The sequence below is a fragment of the Squalius cephalus genome (assembly GCF_949319135.1).
Source record: "Squalius cephalus genome assembly, chromosome: 24".
NCBI lineage: Eukaryota > Metazoa > Chordata > Actinopteri > Cypriniformes > Leuciscidae > Squalius > Squalius cephalus.
In genome coordinates, this window is record NC_137145.1 from 11,758,261 (window position 1) to 11,776,666 (window position 18,406).

Genomic DNA, 18,406 nt, shown 5'->3' on the forward strand with positions numbered 1-18,406 from the left:
TAGCATAAGTCATCAGGCAAGTGTTATTTAAATAAACTCCTGATGTACTTACAAACTTTCCAATGCCTCGTTTACAGAGTAAAGTACAGAACCTATTTGTACTACTGTAGAAGTTTGGTATCATTCTGGGCATTATTAGTGGGGTAATTTATCAGATACAACCTTGGATCCATTAGCGCCTGCACAAAGCCATTCGGCTGATATCTCTAAATAAGCTCTAACTTTAATAATGTTTGACCAAGGGAAAAAAAGCTTCTGGGGGGGTGTTTGGCTCGAGGTCATGGTGCAAAGGACCCTAGGTTGAAATTACTCCGAACCATCCCTTTAACAACAATTCAGACCTCCCATGGTACCTCCAACACTAAAGACATGGCGCCAATAAGTTGCGTTCATCGATATGACTGACAGGAGCTGACAACAAGATGTGGAGATATACCACCGTCTGGATGTTGTTGACCTTTTGAAGACACACACTTTGAATGACTACACAGCTGTACTGAACAATCTTCGCACAGTGTTTTTATATATTTGTCTATAATACATATAAAAATGAAATAAAAAATAACATTACGCACGCACACACATATGCACAGTATGTGTGTGTACATATATATATATATATATATAAAGAATATAACAGTTTTCTATTTTAATATATTTTAAAATGTAATTTATTCCTGTGATGGCAACGCTGAATTTTCAGCATCATTACTACAGTCTTCAATGTCACACAATCCTTCAGAAATCATTCTAATATGCTGATTTGCTGCTCAATTATTTTCAATTATTGGTCAATTATTAATAATGGTCCTTATTTTTATCAATGTTGAAAACAGTTTTTGCTACTATATTTTTATGGAAACAGTGATGCACTACCATTCAAAAGTTTGGGGCAAGTAAGATTAAAAAAAAAAAAATATATATATATATATAATACTTTTATTTAGCAATTAAACTGATCAAACATGACAGTAAAGACATTTATAATGTTACAAAATATATCTATTTATGTGACTCTGAAGACTGGATGATGCTGAAAATTCATCTTTGTCATAACAGGAATAAATTACATTTTTAAATATATTAAGTAGAAAACAGGTCTGTTAAATTGTAATGATATTTCACAATATTACTGATTTTACTGAATGTTTTATCAAATAAATGCAACCTTGGTCAGCTTAAGAGACTTCTTTCAAAAACACAAAAATATAAATTATTATTTTAAACTTTTGTTAAATAAATAAAACAAGAAAAAAAAAAGTACAATGTGTCAAGACAATGTGTCCAAATTTAATTTTTCTCTGAACTTATCTCTAAACTCATTCTCCGAATGAATGAATTGCTTTCCAAAAAAAAAAAAAAAAAAAAATTCATCCTAGGCTCTATCTATATATAAAATGTACAGATCATTGTAATATTTTTAACTCATTAAATGGACCAAAAAAGAAGTTAAGAGACATGTTTGGTCTTTTGTGGTCAGAAAAAGCACAGTGAGAGGTCTTGGGTGTGATTTCTTGTGGTATGGCTCTGACATTACACAAATGCCTTATTGTCTTGCTTTCTAGAATAATTATCGAAAGTTGGCATGACTTCAGCTCAGATAAGTCCAGGGAATGCTTCCAGCTAAAATGCATATGTCTTTCCGTAGCAAGCGCAAACAAGTTTTTTTTTTAGGAATGTCTCTGGCAAGCTAAAGGGTAAATTCCTGTCTATCTCATACCTATTTCTGTGTCTTCATCACAAAGGACGCTCTAGGCTTCCATGCTTCTTTCTTACCTGCAGGAATGCTACACCTCAGTGCAATTCAATGAAAATCATTTCAATTCAAATTCAGATTTCCACTACAAATATGATCTCACCTACAGAAACCCATTCAAATAAATCAGCTTCATTTCACCTAAAAGTCACTTTAATTTCAACTTTAATTTAATCCAAATCATTACCAATAATATGTGTCCAATACTACTCCAATTCAACAATTCTGTCAATGAATTAAATCCCCCATTATTCATTATTATTTTTGGTGCCAACAATGAAAGTACAGAATTAAATCACTTTTCACGTGAATTGTTCAAGGTGACTGCATAGCACACTTGTTCTGCATCACACCTTTGGCGCAGACATCCGGTTGTCGTCATTTGACATTTCAGTTTGGGGACTTTTTTCCTGATATCTGATGAGTTCAGAGGGTTTTCACATGTAACTTTTCAGTCACGCTACTGTCCCATGCATGCACACTGATGTAGCTCTAGATTAAAAGCCACATACCCACAGAGCCAAAGTCTGCACCAAGCCACAGCGATGAAGTCTTTCATGCGTCTGTGGTACAAGCAGCGCTGCATGTGCTTTCATTTCATTTTGAACCCTTTCCACCCTTTCCTTTCTCTCTTTCAATTTGAGTGTGTGTAAAAAAAGAGCAGAATGCCCCTCAATTTTGCTGCACCTTGCACAATGCTAATTATGCACTACCCATATTATGTAGAGCAGGTATCATCTACAAACCACAAACTTCAACCTCTGCACAATTCACCTGTAAGTACTGACATTTATCTATCTGATCAATTCTAAGAATCTGTTCCAGAGTTTCACAAACTGTAGAACTGAAATGCAAAATTCTTGAATTTTAATTTTAAAACTAGCTAATGCACACTTCGAATCCACAAACAGGTCAAAACTGACTAGCTTTGGAGAATCAGTGGCTAGTAAGCCTACAGTCGAAACTTACTGACAGACAAATGAGAATAGAAATTAGTATCTGCTCAAGATAAGCTTGAACAAATATTGTGTATGCCTTGAAATGGCCTGAAAACACTATTGTACAAATGTATAGCTTGCATGTTTGTGCATGCGTGTGTTTGTTAGTGGGAGAGGTGAAAGACCTATGGTAGACTTCAATTGATGTTAGAGGTAACTGGGTTCATGTGCTGTAAATAGGGCTCAGAGTTAAACATTTTTAAAAGCCTGAGAAAGAGGGGGAAGTGAGAAAGCATGTTTTTTCTATAATAACTTAATGAAAACCACATGAGTTCATTTATTAATTCAGACGAGTAACTCTTAGAGCTGCTAATGACATTATGAATGGAATTAAATGGTAAAAATGACAAGTGAAAGAAAAATGTCATGAATGGTAAAGCATGTTTTCAATTACAAAAAAAACAAGCTACAGTAGGTCTGCACACAAGATAGTATCACTATACCACAGACACATAAATACATCTCTAGCTCTGGGTGCAGACTGCTAGGGCTGCGAAATAGAAAGTACATGCCATTTTAAAGTAATGGTGGTTATGAGGGCTCTTGGGAGTTACAAAACTGACCCACATTGAATTCTACCTGTATGTGCGTGTGCATTTGATTACTTAAGGCGTTTAAAACAATGGTGTGCATATTTAAAGACACAAGAGAGTTAAGAAACAGCATACTGTACTGTGTGCCGGAACCTCATAAAATAAGTCTAAACACTATTTTCATTATTTCACTTTGACTTTGAGGGTATGAACATGGACTCCTCCCATGACGTGCTCCACAAATGACCTTTAACCTTTAAACCCGGAGACATTTGCACTGCAGGGGAGCATTTTCACTTCAATCTCCTTGACCTAGCTTTTACATTCAAATTCATGGCTTGAACTAAAAATACTGAACAAAAGAGATCAGTTTGCAGACAGTTCTAGCTTATATTTGTCAATATACATTTACATTGTCAGATGCAGTTTTGATGTCTTTCAAACTTAACTTTTTCTTGTTGCAAATGATTCTGATTTAAATATGTCACCATGGTAAATGTATCCAACTGACAAACACATGAGGTTTTATCCAAATTGCAAGAATAATTTGTCTTGCAAGCATCTGTTTATTGAAGCTTGTTTCTGCCACAGAATAAAAAAAAGGTAATTGCGACTTTTTCTCTCGCAATTCTGACTTTTTATCTCAGAAATGCATGATACAAAGTTGCAACTGCATGGTATAAAGTCAGAATTGTGAGATACAAACATGCAATTCTGAGAAAAAAAGTCAGAATTGAAAGTTTATTTCTCGCAATGTGAGTTTAGAATCTCGCAATTGTGAGAAATAAAGTCAGTATTGCGAGATGTAAACTCGCAATTGTGAGATAAAAAGGTCGCAATTTTCTTTTAAAATTCTGTGGTGGAAACAAGCTTCCATACGTATCTAAACTAATGTCCTGATTGGGCCAGCAAAATTAATAAATAAATAAAAATGTATAATCATATGACAGAGTCAACAGCACCACAGCAAACCCCTTATTTTGGTGCTCAGGTTTTACTACGTTAATGGGACCGTCGCAGATGGGAATCTACTGGGAGAGGAAGCAGAATACTTTTCCAGTCTCAGGTATGTACACACTATGATGATAAAGAACAGTCCAACAGTACAAACATCCAATGAGTGACTGGAATGCTGAAACTATGATGTCACAGGTGGATGAGTCCAGACAATGTTTTGCCGTGGCGTGTAGAGCCAATGGCGGTGAGGAGGGGGGGCGGACCACACCTTTCAGGTAATTGTGTCTCCCTGTAATGACAGGTAATCCTGCCGGTATTTTTAGCTCAGTGATGGGAGGAGGCCTGTGTGACGGTAAGGATTTGTATTTCCATTTACACACAGAACAAGCAAAGAAACAAAAGTGGCTTGTATGGAGGGGTGAATCAGAGACAGGAACAAGTGCTCTAGAGATAAATGACAGGTTGACAAAGACTCTTTCAACACTGAAACCACTCTCTGTTTGCTCCACCTCACTCATGGCAGCCCTCTTGGACTCAAAATAGTCATCAGCCACCTTAAAGCACCTAAGAAGCTTTAAAAATGTGTCTTCATATCACCAAAAGTGTGCTAGTACAATAGGTCACATGACTACAACCAATGAAAATGACCACAGTCCCTCACATTACTAGATAAACTACAAAATTAAAGGGACAGTTCGCACAAAATGTGTCATTATATACTCACAAAAAGTATAAACTTTAAATACTTTAATGGTCACTCTTTTCATGTTTATGATACTTTTTAATGGTGGTTTTGCATCTTTTTTTAAGCTTGTAAGCTTCAGTACCAGCATGAAAAACTAATTTTCTATATTTGTGTTTCACAGAAACAACAAAAGGGTCATATGGGGTTTGGAACGACATGAGGGTGATTTTTTTTCTTTCTTTTTTCACATGAGCGTATGCAAATTTGTAAGATCCATCATTTAACCCTCTCTGTACGTCAGGTTGACGGCAGAAAGACAAACCACAAGCTTTTCGGTCAAGGAAATTAAACAACGATTAAACTGAACTGGCATCATGTGCAGCTGATACTGGGATGTTATGCATTCTTCTGAACACTGTGAGCTCTTTCGAGCCTCAAATTCCATAACAAACCGCATGTCATTTATTTGCTCTGAGAGGGAATCCACAACCAAGCATTTGAGGGCTAATTGTTACTGTCGTATACTACACTAAACATTTTTTAGGGGCCTACATTGGAAAAAAAAGTTACCTAAACATGGGTTTCATGTGGTAGGCTAACACCTAAATTAGCTAGTCAAAAAACATCAGTCAAGTCAAAAAGATTTAACTAAATTAAATTCACCCAACAAAGCCTCTAAAATATAAGGTGGGCCAGACAGTTGTGGGTGGTTGCATGGGTTATTTTGGCCAGGGCCATTCAGGACCTCTGTCAAAAACAGTATTTAAATTAAGGTAATAACAATTGCATAAGTCGGCTGAAAAACACTTCCAAAAAAAATAAATAATAATAATTCTTAAAAAAATCTTGTTAGATTTATACATGAAATGATAAACAACACATAGGCTATAATTTAATCCCTTCAATTACCTTGCAACACACCAAAAGTGCTTTCAATGATTCATGCTTTGAGTTGACGATCTTATCATTAAAAAATTAAATACTTTAATGGACACTTCACATCAAAGGGATGCTTTCAGTGTACAAACTACTTTTATAGATGCGAGTGTGTGTTTAAATCTTATGAAGTATTCTGTACTTATGCACATCTGAGCTTCCAATGCTACTTTTAATCACGTTTCTGCTTGGCCTCGGTGAGCCATTACCTTCCAGCCGGCTGAGCTGTTGCTGTCGCCCTTATCTTTGAAGTAAGGCACGCTCTTCACCATCCACTCGTAGATCTGAGACAGGGTGAGCCGCTTCTCGGGGGAGCTCTCGATCGCCTTGGTGATGAGATCAGCGTATGACATATTCCCCCACGCGTTCCTACGAGACGAGCTGCTCTTCCTCTGGGCCGCTGCAGGGCTGGAGCTGCTGGCAGGGGCGGGGAGCGGCGGCACCTGTTGCGGGTGCGTCAGCTGGGGATTCGGCTGCTGGGGATGCTGTTGCTGGGGATGAACGCAGGTGTCCTGGCAGTGGAAGTCGTTCAAAAGGACGGGTTTCTCCTCCTGGTAGTCCTCGGTCTCTTCTAGTAAACTTAGGCTGTTAATAAAGTCCACGATACCTTGCTCCTGCTTGACGGACGGTGCCGGGGAGGACGTGTTCGAGCTCCCCGGCTCGCTGAATTCCGGTCGGTGCAGCGGCCAGGTGCATGAGCGCGGACGGGAGAGAGGCTCGAAATCCGGGTCGATGTCAACCAGCTGTTGCTGCGCTTCTGCCATCCCAAAATCAAACCCAAGTCAGCTGACTGTCCTTAAACAGATGATAAGTGCAGTGAAGATTTTGTCTAGTTAGCTAACACTAACAATCGCACATGATCATATCTGACTGACAATTAAGCCCTATGTCTGATAGCACTGTATAACTCAGCGATGTGTGAATCGTACCATGCCTAGCGCGGTTTTAAATGAAATGACTGTTATGAAGCGCTTTCAGGGAGCAGCGCGTTTTAGAGTAGAGTGACCTGGCCACGCCCACAGCGGGAGTGAGAGCCGCGTCAGCCAATCACAAGCGCGTATTCAAAAGGTAAACAGAGATTACGTTTGCATAACCCACGCTACTCCAGTTTATCCCTATGGCAGGCTATTTCTACAAAGTACTAGCCTATCTATTTTATGTTACTGTAATTAAGAGTAATTCAATAGTGACAGTATCTATTTTCAATTTCACTAGGCTATAACTATAGCATATGTTCATTAGATGTACTTATTTCTAGTGACTAGTTATAGATATAGTAGTATCTCCCAGTTGTTAATAGAAACATTTCTTATCTCACTAGTTCACTAGTTAAGAAGTGAATAGTTAATATCTGATCAACATATCCCCATATGATTCAGTGGCAAAAAATGAGCAATTCATTACCAGTAACAGTGGGACAGATACTTGTCATTATCAGCAAAGGAATAAGTACTAGTAGCCAATCAAATAAATAAGTACTAGTGACTAACTGAATAGATCTGGGAATAATATAGTTGTTAGTGAAACTGAAAAAGATACAAGTCAGAATTGGATTATTTACTTGTTATTAAAATACTAGTACTAGTACCTACTAGTAACAAAAATAGATATTAGTTTAATGTTAAAATGGCTTTTCCCAAATTTCAGTTAAACAGGATTTACAGAGGATTATGACTGCCAAGAAAGAATTTGACCACAGTTTAACTTTCCATTCACATTTTTAGTTGTATAATATCAAATAATCACCAGTTTAATATTTGTTAATAGGCTTTGAAAGCGGTCCTTTCATCAAGATTTAAAAGGCAGAGTGGAGTGAGATTTATAAACCATTTGGCACTTATTCGCCTGTCAAACAGTCTATATTCTGTATCTTGTTGGACTTCCTATATTTGTACTAAGATGCTTTATGTTTTCAACTAAGCATACATGTGGCAAAGTCAAATGTGAGAGTGTGTGTGTAACCGGTGCTCATGCAGAGCCTATCAAAGTTACTCACTAGAGGGAGACATTAACTACATGGCAGTGACACCAAGTTTTAAATATTCCCCAATTATTAAATAACATTTTGTGTGCACCAAATTATTAAAAGCATTTAAATCCTCAATACAATTAATCATTCGTACAATTGCCCTTTGATAAATTAAATTCTATTATGTTACATTTGATTTCAATAGTCTCTATAAGACTTTTATTTTGAAAAAAATATTTACGTGGACTATCCCGGAAGTAAAATCATTTCTGAAGCTTGTGTCTGTTTGTACATTGCTGAAAATCCTCCGCAGGTAGTAATACAGGAGCCATATGAAGAGATAGCACAATTTAATCTTGAACAGTCTATTATAAACGTACATGCATTGCAGAAGATAAAGCAGCTAGCTTGTAAAGAGGACGCAATTGTATTGATGTGGAATTGGACCAGGTGTTAGAATACAAAAGGATTCCAGTCCAGCACAAGGTGTCGGGATGAGCTTCTTCAGTTTCGGACAAAGTGCTGAAATTGACGTAGTTTTAAATGATGCCGAGACGAGAAAAAAGGCCGAGCACAAAACAGAGGACGGGAAAAAGGACAAATACTTTCTGTTTTACGACGGGGAGACAGTCTCTGGGAAAGTCAATGTAACCCTGAAAAACCCAGGGAAGAGGCTCGAGCATCAAGGGATCAAAATAGAATTTATCGGGCAAATCGGTAAGTGCAACGTAATATGAACGAGCGATGCCTGATGACGTAACGAATGTGCTGTAATGTTACCGCTTAATACATTTACATCTGTGTTTGTTTGCTTTTTTTTTTTTTTTTTTTTTCTTCCATGTAAGTTTAATAAAGGGGACTCAGACTGAAGCATTAAAAATGCTGAAGTGTCAAATTACAAAAACCTTGTCTCGTGACATATGACACATTAACGATGGTTGATTTGTGATCGAATCGTTCTTTCGAGTTGAATATTTTCAGTGATTCGAACGAACCGGTTCACAAAACGGGTCTTAATGATTCCTTCACGATTTCGGACCGAATCGTTCTGAAATCGCTTTTCGAAATCTTTATTCTAAAGGAAAAGATTAAACACTAGTATTTTATTCTGCATTCATCTAACAACTCTTTGCTCACCAACCTGTTGATCCGAGCACCGTCCTGTTTAGGCATTTTCCATAATTAATCGAGAACCGTTGAGGCGAATATATTTTTAATAGCCAAAAAACAGAAATGTTACAAATAAATAGTTAAAGAAATAGTGTTAACAGTTTTCAGCTAAGAACAGAAAATGAAATTTAGTTTTATTTAATGTATTTGCAAATTATATTTAGGTTCTAAATAAATAGCACAATATTAGCTGAATCATGAATACAAAAAATTTCGTTAAATTATCGTTACATACAAAATAAAGAAACACCCTTATAATTAAAACCCATTATGAGCAGCAATATGTGCAACTTATAAAAGAATCAATGAATCGCTTTTTAACCTGTTCTTTGAATCTGATTGTTCAAAAGAACCGATTCTCCTAAGTGAGTCGACTTCCTATCTCTAGTAAAAAAAGGCAGTATAGAAACCACACCTCTGGATGCTTGCCACAAGCAATGGATCCTGTTTTTATTTTCAGAAATGAACAGTTTCCCTAAACCATGATTGTTACTCCTTGTTCTAAGTTAGCGCTCTATTTAAAGCCATACAGTATATACCCTTGAAGCATCACAAAGAAATGTTAAGTAACCTGGATGTATAGAAAATGTTAAATGTTTTCCCTGATGTGATATTTATACATCCTTATATTTATTGTATTTTAAAGGGTTAATTCACCCAAACATTTGCTCACCCTCATGTTGTTCCAAACCTAACAAACTCAAACCATTAAAGAATTGTTCTAATTTGAACAAAATATGCAAACTTATTAAGAAATCACATTTTCTCTCCTGTGTCGTCTTCATTTTCCTTGTAGAATTGTACTATGACAGAGGAAACCATCATGAGTTTGTCTCTCTGGTAAAGGATTTAGCTCGGCCTGGAGAAATGGCTCAATCTCAGACCTTTGATTTTGAGTTCACACATGTGGAGAAACCGTACGAGTCCTACACAGGCCAGAATGTAAAACTACGGTATGTGTTCCTGTCATTGTGAAGTTCAGTAAAGATTGTGTATTTGAGCTTACACAATATGTTGTACATTTATTTGATAGACTTTATATAAATAAATATATATATATATAAAATATATATATTTTTTATTTTTATTTTTAATGATTATTTTAATGAATGATTATTTTTTTTAATGATTTTATTATAAACTCTAATTTTTTCCCTCAGCTATTTCCTGCGGGCAACCATCAGCAGGAGACTGAATGACATCTGCAAAGAGATGGACATCGTAGTGCACACACTCAGTACATATCCAGAACTCAACTCCTCCATAAAGATGGAAGTGGGAATTGAGGACTGTCTGCACATTGAGTTTGAGTACAACAAGTCGAAGTAAGTCTGAAAAACAGCCAGAGGATGGGAGGTTTTTATGGCTTAGCTGATTTGTAAATGTTAAAATAGTTCAATAAAATTAAAATTTGTCACTTATTGATATATTTTTTTGCATTTTTCCCTGTTTCTTTCCCTCCTAAAAATCTTGAAAATGGCAGGTATCATCTGAAAGATGTGATTGTGGGGAAGATCTATTTCCTATTGGTGCGAATTAAGATCAAACACATGGAAATTGATATTATTAAACGGGAGACAACAGGGACAGGGCCAAATGTGTACCATGAAAATGATACCATTGCAAAATACGAGATTATGGATGGAGCACCTGTTCGAGGTATGAAACAATTCTTAAAGTAATAGATCACACACAAAAAATTTAATTATCCCATAATTTACTCATTGTCAAGCTATCCTAGTTGTATATGACTTTCTTCTTTCAGCTGAACACAATCGGAGTTGTATTAAATAATATCCTGGCTCTTCCCAGTTTTATAATGGCATTGAATAGTGCCCGAGCTTTTAAAGCTCCAAAAAGAGCATTCATCCGTCAAAAAAGTAATCCATACAACTCCAAGGGGTTAATAAATGCCTTCTGAAGCGAAGCGATTGGTTTTTGTAAGAAAAATCTCCATATTTAAAACTTTATAAACTATAATCACTGGCTTTCAGCAATGGCCGTATGCACGTTTATCTTACAAAAACCCATCTCTTGGATTCAGAAGGCATTTTTTAAAGGGATAGTTCTCCCAAAAATGAAAATTCTGTAATTATTTACTCACCCTCAAGTTGTTCCAAATCTGTAAACATTTCTTTGTTCTGCTGAACACAAAGGAATGTATTTTGAAAAATATGGGTAACCAGACAATTGTGGGGTACCGTTGACTTCCATGGTATATATATAAAAAAATCTGAATAAACCAAAAATTTGGTTACCCATATTCTTCAAAATATCTTCCTTTGGGATACTTCTGATTTGGATGCTTCCGATACTGGATACTTCCGATTTGACTCTGTGTTTGGCTGAAAGAAGGAAGTCATATACACCTAGGATGACTTGAGGGTGAGTAAATTATGGGATAATTTTCATTTTTGGGTGATCCTTTCCTTTGACACCTCCTGATGGTCACTTATATTTATAAATATGAAGTTTCTGCTGGATCAAACGTGCAGTAAGCAATTTCTGAGAAACGATGTTGAAAGTGGATCGGACCGAGCACCACAACACACTTGTAGCCAATCAGCAGTAGGGGGCATTTACACTCATGATGGGGAGGAGGAGAGAGAGTGAGCAAGAGGGAGATTGTAAGAAAGACTGTAGAAAGAGAGATGGCTGAGAGACATTACAAAAAAAAAGTTCAGAGGAATATAATGGGAAAAAGAAGGGCTATGATTAGGCAAGAGCTTTAGGACCCACGTTAAAATTAGAAAAGCTTTCCAGCGCTGGAGAGACGGAAGCGGGAAGGCCTGAAAACGGATGCGGAGGCTTCGTTGTTTCTGCTTCATACGTGAGTAACATTGGTTTTGCAAAGATATGCTGTTTGTAATGTTAGCTATAGAAACAGGACAGTTTTGAGTTTCATTGTTTGTCTGCGACTAGCAACCAACTCTTGCTTGTATAGAGTTAATTTTTTCCTGTTCATTTGTTTGTTCTTTTCGTTCCTATTTTGCTTCGCTTCAGCTATGATGAAGGACATCCACTCTTGCATTGGGTGTTTGTGCATTTTGAGGGCAGAGCAATGAAGGGAGGGGTGTGTTTGATTGGGTTGATTTCAAATATCAAGTGTTTCTCAGAAACCGCTTACTGCACCTTTAATGTGAAGCATGTTTACAACTGACTTGAAATGAAGTATACTGAATTTGAATTTTTATCTTTAATGGTTTTAGGTGAATCCATCCCCATCCGTCTTTTTCTGGCTGGGTACGAGATGACGCCCACCATGAGGGACATTAATAAGAAATTCTCTGTTCGTTATTACCTGAATCTGGTACTCATTGATGAAGAAGAGCGACGTTACTTCAAACAACAGGTTGGTGTTAAATAAATGAAAAATAGGAAACTAAATATGAAACAATTAGTCCACAAGTTATGCATTTTGTGTTTAAGGATTCATACTTGTTTCCCTAGCAATGGTGAAATAATCATTAATTGTTCAGAACATGATCTATTTTGTGTGTTGTTATTTATTTATCATCCTTTGTGGATTCATAGGAGATTACACTATGGAGGAAGGGAGACATTGTGAGGAAGAGCATGTCCCATCAGGCTGCCATCGCCTCCCAGCGCTTCGAAGGCTCGGCAAGCTCAGAGAAAGCACTCTCTCAAGCTAAAGAGGACAGCAACTGAACCTAACCATGTCAGCTAATCATCTCATGTGTGTATGTGTTAGAGAGTGTGTGTGTGTATGGATTTAAAGAAGGCATGTGCTCCCAAAATAGATTGAGCAACGTAAACATGATATTTCGCATTCCTAAACATTACAGTTTATGATCAACAAGTTCTTAAGTAGCTTTTAAAAAAGGGATGAATGTGAAAAGCAAAAACACTGACTCCAAAAAACACGATTTGATATTTACAAATTCTTCCTGGCGGTTCCTCTGAGATTGTTTACTTTTTTTGTCCGCCACCCTGGAATTAATTGATTTATTGACCGTATATTTAATTGAAGCATTTCAGCTGTCCATCTAGACAACACAAACACATTCCATCTCTATCTTCCTTTACCAGCCTTTTTAAAATTCTGTATTGAATGTTTTGTTATTGTAGATTTCTTCTTTCGTAACATATACATTGCATACAGTGTTCAGTTTCTGTTTTCTACTGAAATGGTATTTAACTAATTCATATTTTTAGTGATTTTTCTTTTTATATACAGTATGCTTACCAACACATGCCTTTTTACGTTTTGTTGCCATTCCCGAAGATAAATTATAAGCACTTCAGGGTTTTTGCCAATGTGATTTTAGTGTCTCAGGAGGAACCCTAAACTCCATATCAGCCTCAAATTAATCACACATTTCTGTTTAGATTCAGCTAACAAACCAAATTAATTTCCCTACAAGTATGTAGCTGAACTGAAATGCACCTGCATTTTATTTTTATTTTAAAGTCTGTTGGTTTGTATTGACATAATACTACTTTAACAAGCTCCTTGCCATGTTTTAAAATGTAGAAAAAAAATTCAGTATTATTGCTGTTATGGTTTGGTTATGGGAAACCAAAATGTTTGACGTTGTTGGTTGAAATTTCTTGGGTAACACTTTACAATAAGGTTAACTATTGAACAACCATATTTTAAAGTGTCACTGCGTTGTCACAGGCTGTTTTGAGGTTTAATATTCTTTAATTCCTGTCAGTGAATAATTTCTAGAATTCAGGAGGCATTAATGTCTCCATTAATGGCATTCATTTTTGTTCTATTTTTTTTTTTTTTACCAACACTGAAGATCAGCTCTCATATTACATTTCATTGCTCTAACCTTTTACTAACCAATATATGACCTGCAATCTTTGACCATACCAGTGCAACTTAGCAAATGCTGATAAAGTTATCAGGATGAAGCAGAAGTATAAGGCGCAGTATAAGGGATGCATGTCCTGGAAGTGATTGCACACCCATTTTGAAATTGCAGGCTCATAGACCTCAATCAGGGTAGTGCTATATTAAATTCTTGACAGCAATGAAAATAGGGTGTGAGGGATAGAATTACAGTGCGTTCAATGAATTGTACTGTTGTTTAATATCAATACGATTGTTCGGCTGACAAAATGTCTTGATCTAATACCTTTAGACAGTGCGTGCAATTGTAAAGACTAAATCTATCCCTCACAGCCTCATTTTCACCTGCGTTAAATTTAATATGGCTTCTAACCTGAACAAGGTTTATTACGGCTGCCATTCAGAGCATTCAGTGCTTTGTTGGTGGCTCTCACAGTTGTGATTATTTCTTGTCATGTTAGGACCGTTGGGGGTGTTTATCCATCCGAAAAACCAGGATGAATCATCTCATGATGAGCTGTCTTCTTTGAGACTGCAATTTCACAATATTGGTCTTTAGTTAGTACTTCCATTCACTACAGTAAGAAAATAAAAGATCCTTGTGTCAGGGAATGAATTTAAACTGAGATCTAGATCTGAAAAATGATTGTGACATACTGATCAAACACACTAGGCTCTAAATATTGTTTGCTAAAATGCCTTTTTTTTATATGGCATGTAAAAGAACCCTTGCTTTTGGTGTCAAACGAAAACATGACATTGCCTGTCACTGAGGACTAAAGCTCACGTTTTGATGTGTACAGTAAGTGATACCTCTGCTGTCTGTTTCACAAATCTAAAGCATCTCTTTGCTGAATACTCATGGCTCTATGTGCCAGACTGTGTTTACTGACTTCATGTATATGATTTAAAAATTAGCACTGTGTATCCTTTCAAAACTAAGGAACCAAGAATTAATTGTTTCTTAACTTTCTTTACATTTATCATTGTGCAAAAAAAGTGCTGCTTAAAACGGCATTAGATAACCATATTTCTATATTAATATTATGTATGTACAGTATATATTTACAGAATTGTAAGTATATGATTTAGAAATCACTCTAAGGTACTAGCAGAGTTTACAAAAGGGATTCTAGAAGATTCTAGATCTGTGCTAATGTCAAACAGGAGTGCAGAGCACACATGTGATCTAAATGCTCTTTCAGTACTTGTGCTGTATATGAAATTTGTTTTTACTCTGATTCCTCAAAAAAACAAACAAAAAAAATTGCTCTTTTCCCTCATAGAAACTTCCAGTGTGTCACGTGTCCTCATTTCACCTGCAATGGCACTCAGTTAGGGAAAATAAGGTGCGTAAAATGAAACTGTCTAATGGTCTTGTATATGGGGAAAATAACATGTTTTGAGGGTAAATAGGTCTCTAAATGGTTAAAATCAGTCAGCAGTGGCACTTGATAACCCCTAGAGGGCAGACTCACACCTTATTTGACTAGTCAGCACTTGATAGCCATTTTGATGAGAAAAGCATTAAAACGTATATATTTGACTGGCCACATTTTTTAATTAATCAATGTATCATGGTTTCTGTAAAAAGCAGTTAAGAAGCACCACTGTTTTCAAAATTCTCAATAATAAGAAATGTTTCTTGCAGTACCAAATCAGAATGGTTTCTGCATGTGACACTGAAGACTGGAGTGATGATGCTGAAAATTCAGCTTTGCCATCATAGGACAGGAATATATTACATTTTAAAATAAATTCAAATCGAAAACAGTTATTTTAAATTGCAATAACAAGTTACAATTTATTGTAACTTGACAAGTATAAAGAAAGATCCTCTAGCCGATGAGTTTTCAACACTGCTCTGGCTTTGAGGAGATTATGTTATTGATCGTCTGGCCGTGGTGCTGACAGCTGTGTTTTCCAAGTGAATTCTGAAGCAGAGAAGAGAAACCTGGATGAGTATTGATCATAGCTGAAGTCCTCTTTCTCTACATCTGCAGAATTCAAGCCCATACACTCTAATGAGGCCTGAGGAGAAATAACAAGCCTTTGTTTTCAAATCTTGAACTGAATCTGTCACACAATATATAAGAGTAGCCGTGCAGGAGACATATTCCTCAGGGGAGTTTTGTTCCTTGTGAGCAATAAAATCACTTTTCATTTAGGAAAATTCAATCTAATTTATAAAAAATAAATAAAAAGGTTTAGGTTGAAATAAAAATAGTGCAGTCGATTAATCGCAATTAATTGCATCAAACATAAATGTTTGTAAAAATAAATGTTTATATATATTTACAAACTTTTATGTTACATGTGATTAATTGTGATTAATAGATTTGACAGCACTAAATAATATCAATAAATAAGTATTATTGCTATTACTGCTAATAATAACGATAAATTATTATTATCATCAAACTTTAATAAATTATTGAATTTTTATGAATAAATATGTCAATGGCAATTTCATTTAGTTTACTGATTTTTTGTCAAAGTGACAGTACAATCTTTCCCTACTAAAGAACTGGAGGTTAATTTAGGCAGCATATTGCTATCACAGCATAAATAGTAAATGCCAGCTGAAACAACATCTTAGCTCATTAAAGTGGCCAAATTATTCAGACCTCTTAGGCCTTCAGTGTTTGGAGACGTGGAGCTAATGGGCCAGTTTCAATCCTTCACCAATAACCACAGCAACCGCTCCAAGCGCAATGCTCAGCTGCACAAACCCGGTTACCATGGCGATGGGGCCTCCGTCATCCCGAATCTTTTGACTATATTGTGGAGGAGAGTTGCATCTGTGTGAGGAGGGGGAGTCTTGCACGGGAAATCAGGTCATTGTGTGTGTTTCTTTTTCTTTTTTAATTGCAGCTAATGTAATAAGGATGGAGAGTGAACTTTTAACATAAGGAATAAGATAATCTGTGACCTCATTTTTTAAATAAAGTATGATTATGAGGTTTTTTTTTAAAGAAAGACGTCCCTGTTTTTGGTTTGGCAAGTGGAAGGGGCTAAATGATGTTTTGAGAGGGTTTCTGCATCGAAACCATGCCGCTTTGATGATAAAAAAATAGATTGTTTTATGATCTAAGTGTTTTGTAGTTATTGAATACATTAGACAATGATTGACACTCCCATATGAGATGATGTCATATTTGTCTTTGAGCTTTGCAGAATATTCCTCCCCCTTCATAAAGACCCACTACTGTTACTTTCTGCTCTCTCCTCCTTCATATTAACCATTAATGGACTCGCATGGTTTGAAGTCTATTAGACAAAGCAGTGCCACAAATGAACCAAACTGTATCACCATTTTCAAGCAGCCAGTAGTAATAATGCAAGTACACTTGCATTTGTATTTTAGTCACGCAGCTTCAAGCACAGAAACACATTTCTGAGTAAATCTGGCCACATGGAAAGGAAGCTTTACTATATAAGGACTGGACATCCTGTGATGTCTAAGCTCTATTAAGGCAGCGTGTGCCACACTCTTGTTGTTTCCCACAGTCATCTGCTCAAAACTGTGAAAGCATTGTCTGTAATCCACAAAATCAGATGCTAATCCCTGGAATATGGCAAGCCAATTTTGAGCAGCTTGTATGCATGCAGACACATGCATGCAGGAGAGCGTCTCTAACTGTATGGGTCTTTTTAAAGGCTGAGATGCCGATTAAGAGCCGTGAAGGATTAAGGGCAGCAGGGAGAGTGGGATAACACATAGGAGGTGTGTGTGACGTAGAGGGCGGATGGGCAATACGATGACTAAACTAAACTGGCTCTTTATGCCCCATCAGGTCCTTTAAATCACAGTCTTTGTCTTTGCTGCATTTCTGTCTCTCTGACTCACTGGATGGCGTACAGAGTCAGACAAATCTTGGGGTCCAAAAGTCTGAGACCACAGTAGCAATCTGTGATTAAATATCCAATATAAGATTTTGAAAAGTTGAAATAGGATGCAATTAAAATACAATAGAGGACAATACAGATGCCAATTATTTTCATGGTATGTTTGATATCTGGTCAGATTATAAAAATTCTACAAAATATAAATTACATATAAAAAACTAAAAAGAACTTTTTTTATTTGAATTGCTACAAGCAAATTTGGGTATCATAACTTATAAAAAAATGGATACTCATTTTGAGATTACAAAAAGTACTATTGTTTTAAAAGATTAAGATGTGTAGATGATGGAAGAGTTACTCTAAATCTAAAATTAAGGGAAATGAGCATGTTAAATGCACACACACAAAAATTGGCCAATACAGATCATGTTTTCATGTTATGTTTGATAACTTTTAGCTGTTTATTGGGCGCTACAAATGTCTATCAAATGCGCCTGCACGTAGCTCATAGCCAATCGTTTCAATTATACCAGATGACATATGTAGAGCGACAGAAATTCGACGAGGAAGAAGACGAAATAAACTTGTATTCTAAACTATTTAGAACACTATCTAAGGCTGCATCAAAAGGTAACTTCGCGTCTGATTCCATGTTGGATCCATAGATATAAGCAAACTGCTTCGGTGTGTCGCATAGACGTCGTCATCGTCTTGCTGCTCCCTCCCCGTTC

The 18,406-nt window shown here is 36.4% G+C and overlaps 2 protein-coding genes across 4 annotated transcripts in view; one reads left to right on the forward strand and one right to left on the reverse strand.

Moving 5' to 3' along the window:
- Positions 1 to 18,406, reverse strand: part of foxo1b (forkhead box O1 b) — a 46,533-nt gene that overhangs the window by 23,460 nt on the left and 4,667 nt on the right. The window contains exons 1-2 of one of the 3 annotated variants that reach the window (XM_079860813.1): positions 6,795 to 6,927; positions 6,075 to 6,660 (exon numbers count right to left, since the gene is read on the reverse strand). In XM_079860813.1, the coding sequence (XP_079716939.1) occupies positions 6,075 to 6,629 (555 nt within the window). In that variant the 5' untranslated portion in view covers positions 6,630 to 6,660; positions 6,795 to 6,927. Of the gene's footprint in view, positions 1 to 6,074; positions 6,928 to 18,406 lie in introns of those variants that run through there. The other 2 variants (XM_079860812.1, XM_079860811.1) reach the window with 2 other exon arrangements.
- vps26bl (vacuolar protein sorting 26 homolog B, like) lies at positions 8,078 to 14,496 on the forward strand. Its single transcript, XM_079860818.1, has 6 exons — positions 8,078 to 8,551; positions 9,801 to 9,957; positions 10,165 to 10,329; positions 10,488 to 10,663; positions 12,214 to 12,356; positions 12,539 to 14,496. Exons 1-6 carry the CDS (start codon positions 8,329 to 8,331, stop codon positions 12,671 to 12,673), a joined length of 999 nt encoding a protein of 332 aa, XP_079716944.1. The 5' UTR covers positions 8,078 to 8,328; the 3' UTR covers positions 12,674 to 14,496.

Bases quoted from the DNA above. Each gene is read 5' to 3' on its own strand.
- vps26bl (XM_079860818.1), top strand. From the start codon at position 8,329: ATGAGCTTCTTCAGTTTCGGACAAAGTGCTGAAATTGACGTAGTTTTA. The intron at 10,330-10,487 runs GTAAGTCTGAAA...TGAAAATGGCAG, and splicing joins TTTGAGTACAACAAGTCGAA to GTATCATCTGAAAGATGTGA. The intron at 10,664-12,213 runs GTATGAAACAAT...TAATGGTTTTAG, and splicing joins GGATGGAGCACCTGTTCGAG to GTGAATCCATCCCCATCCGT.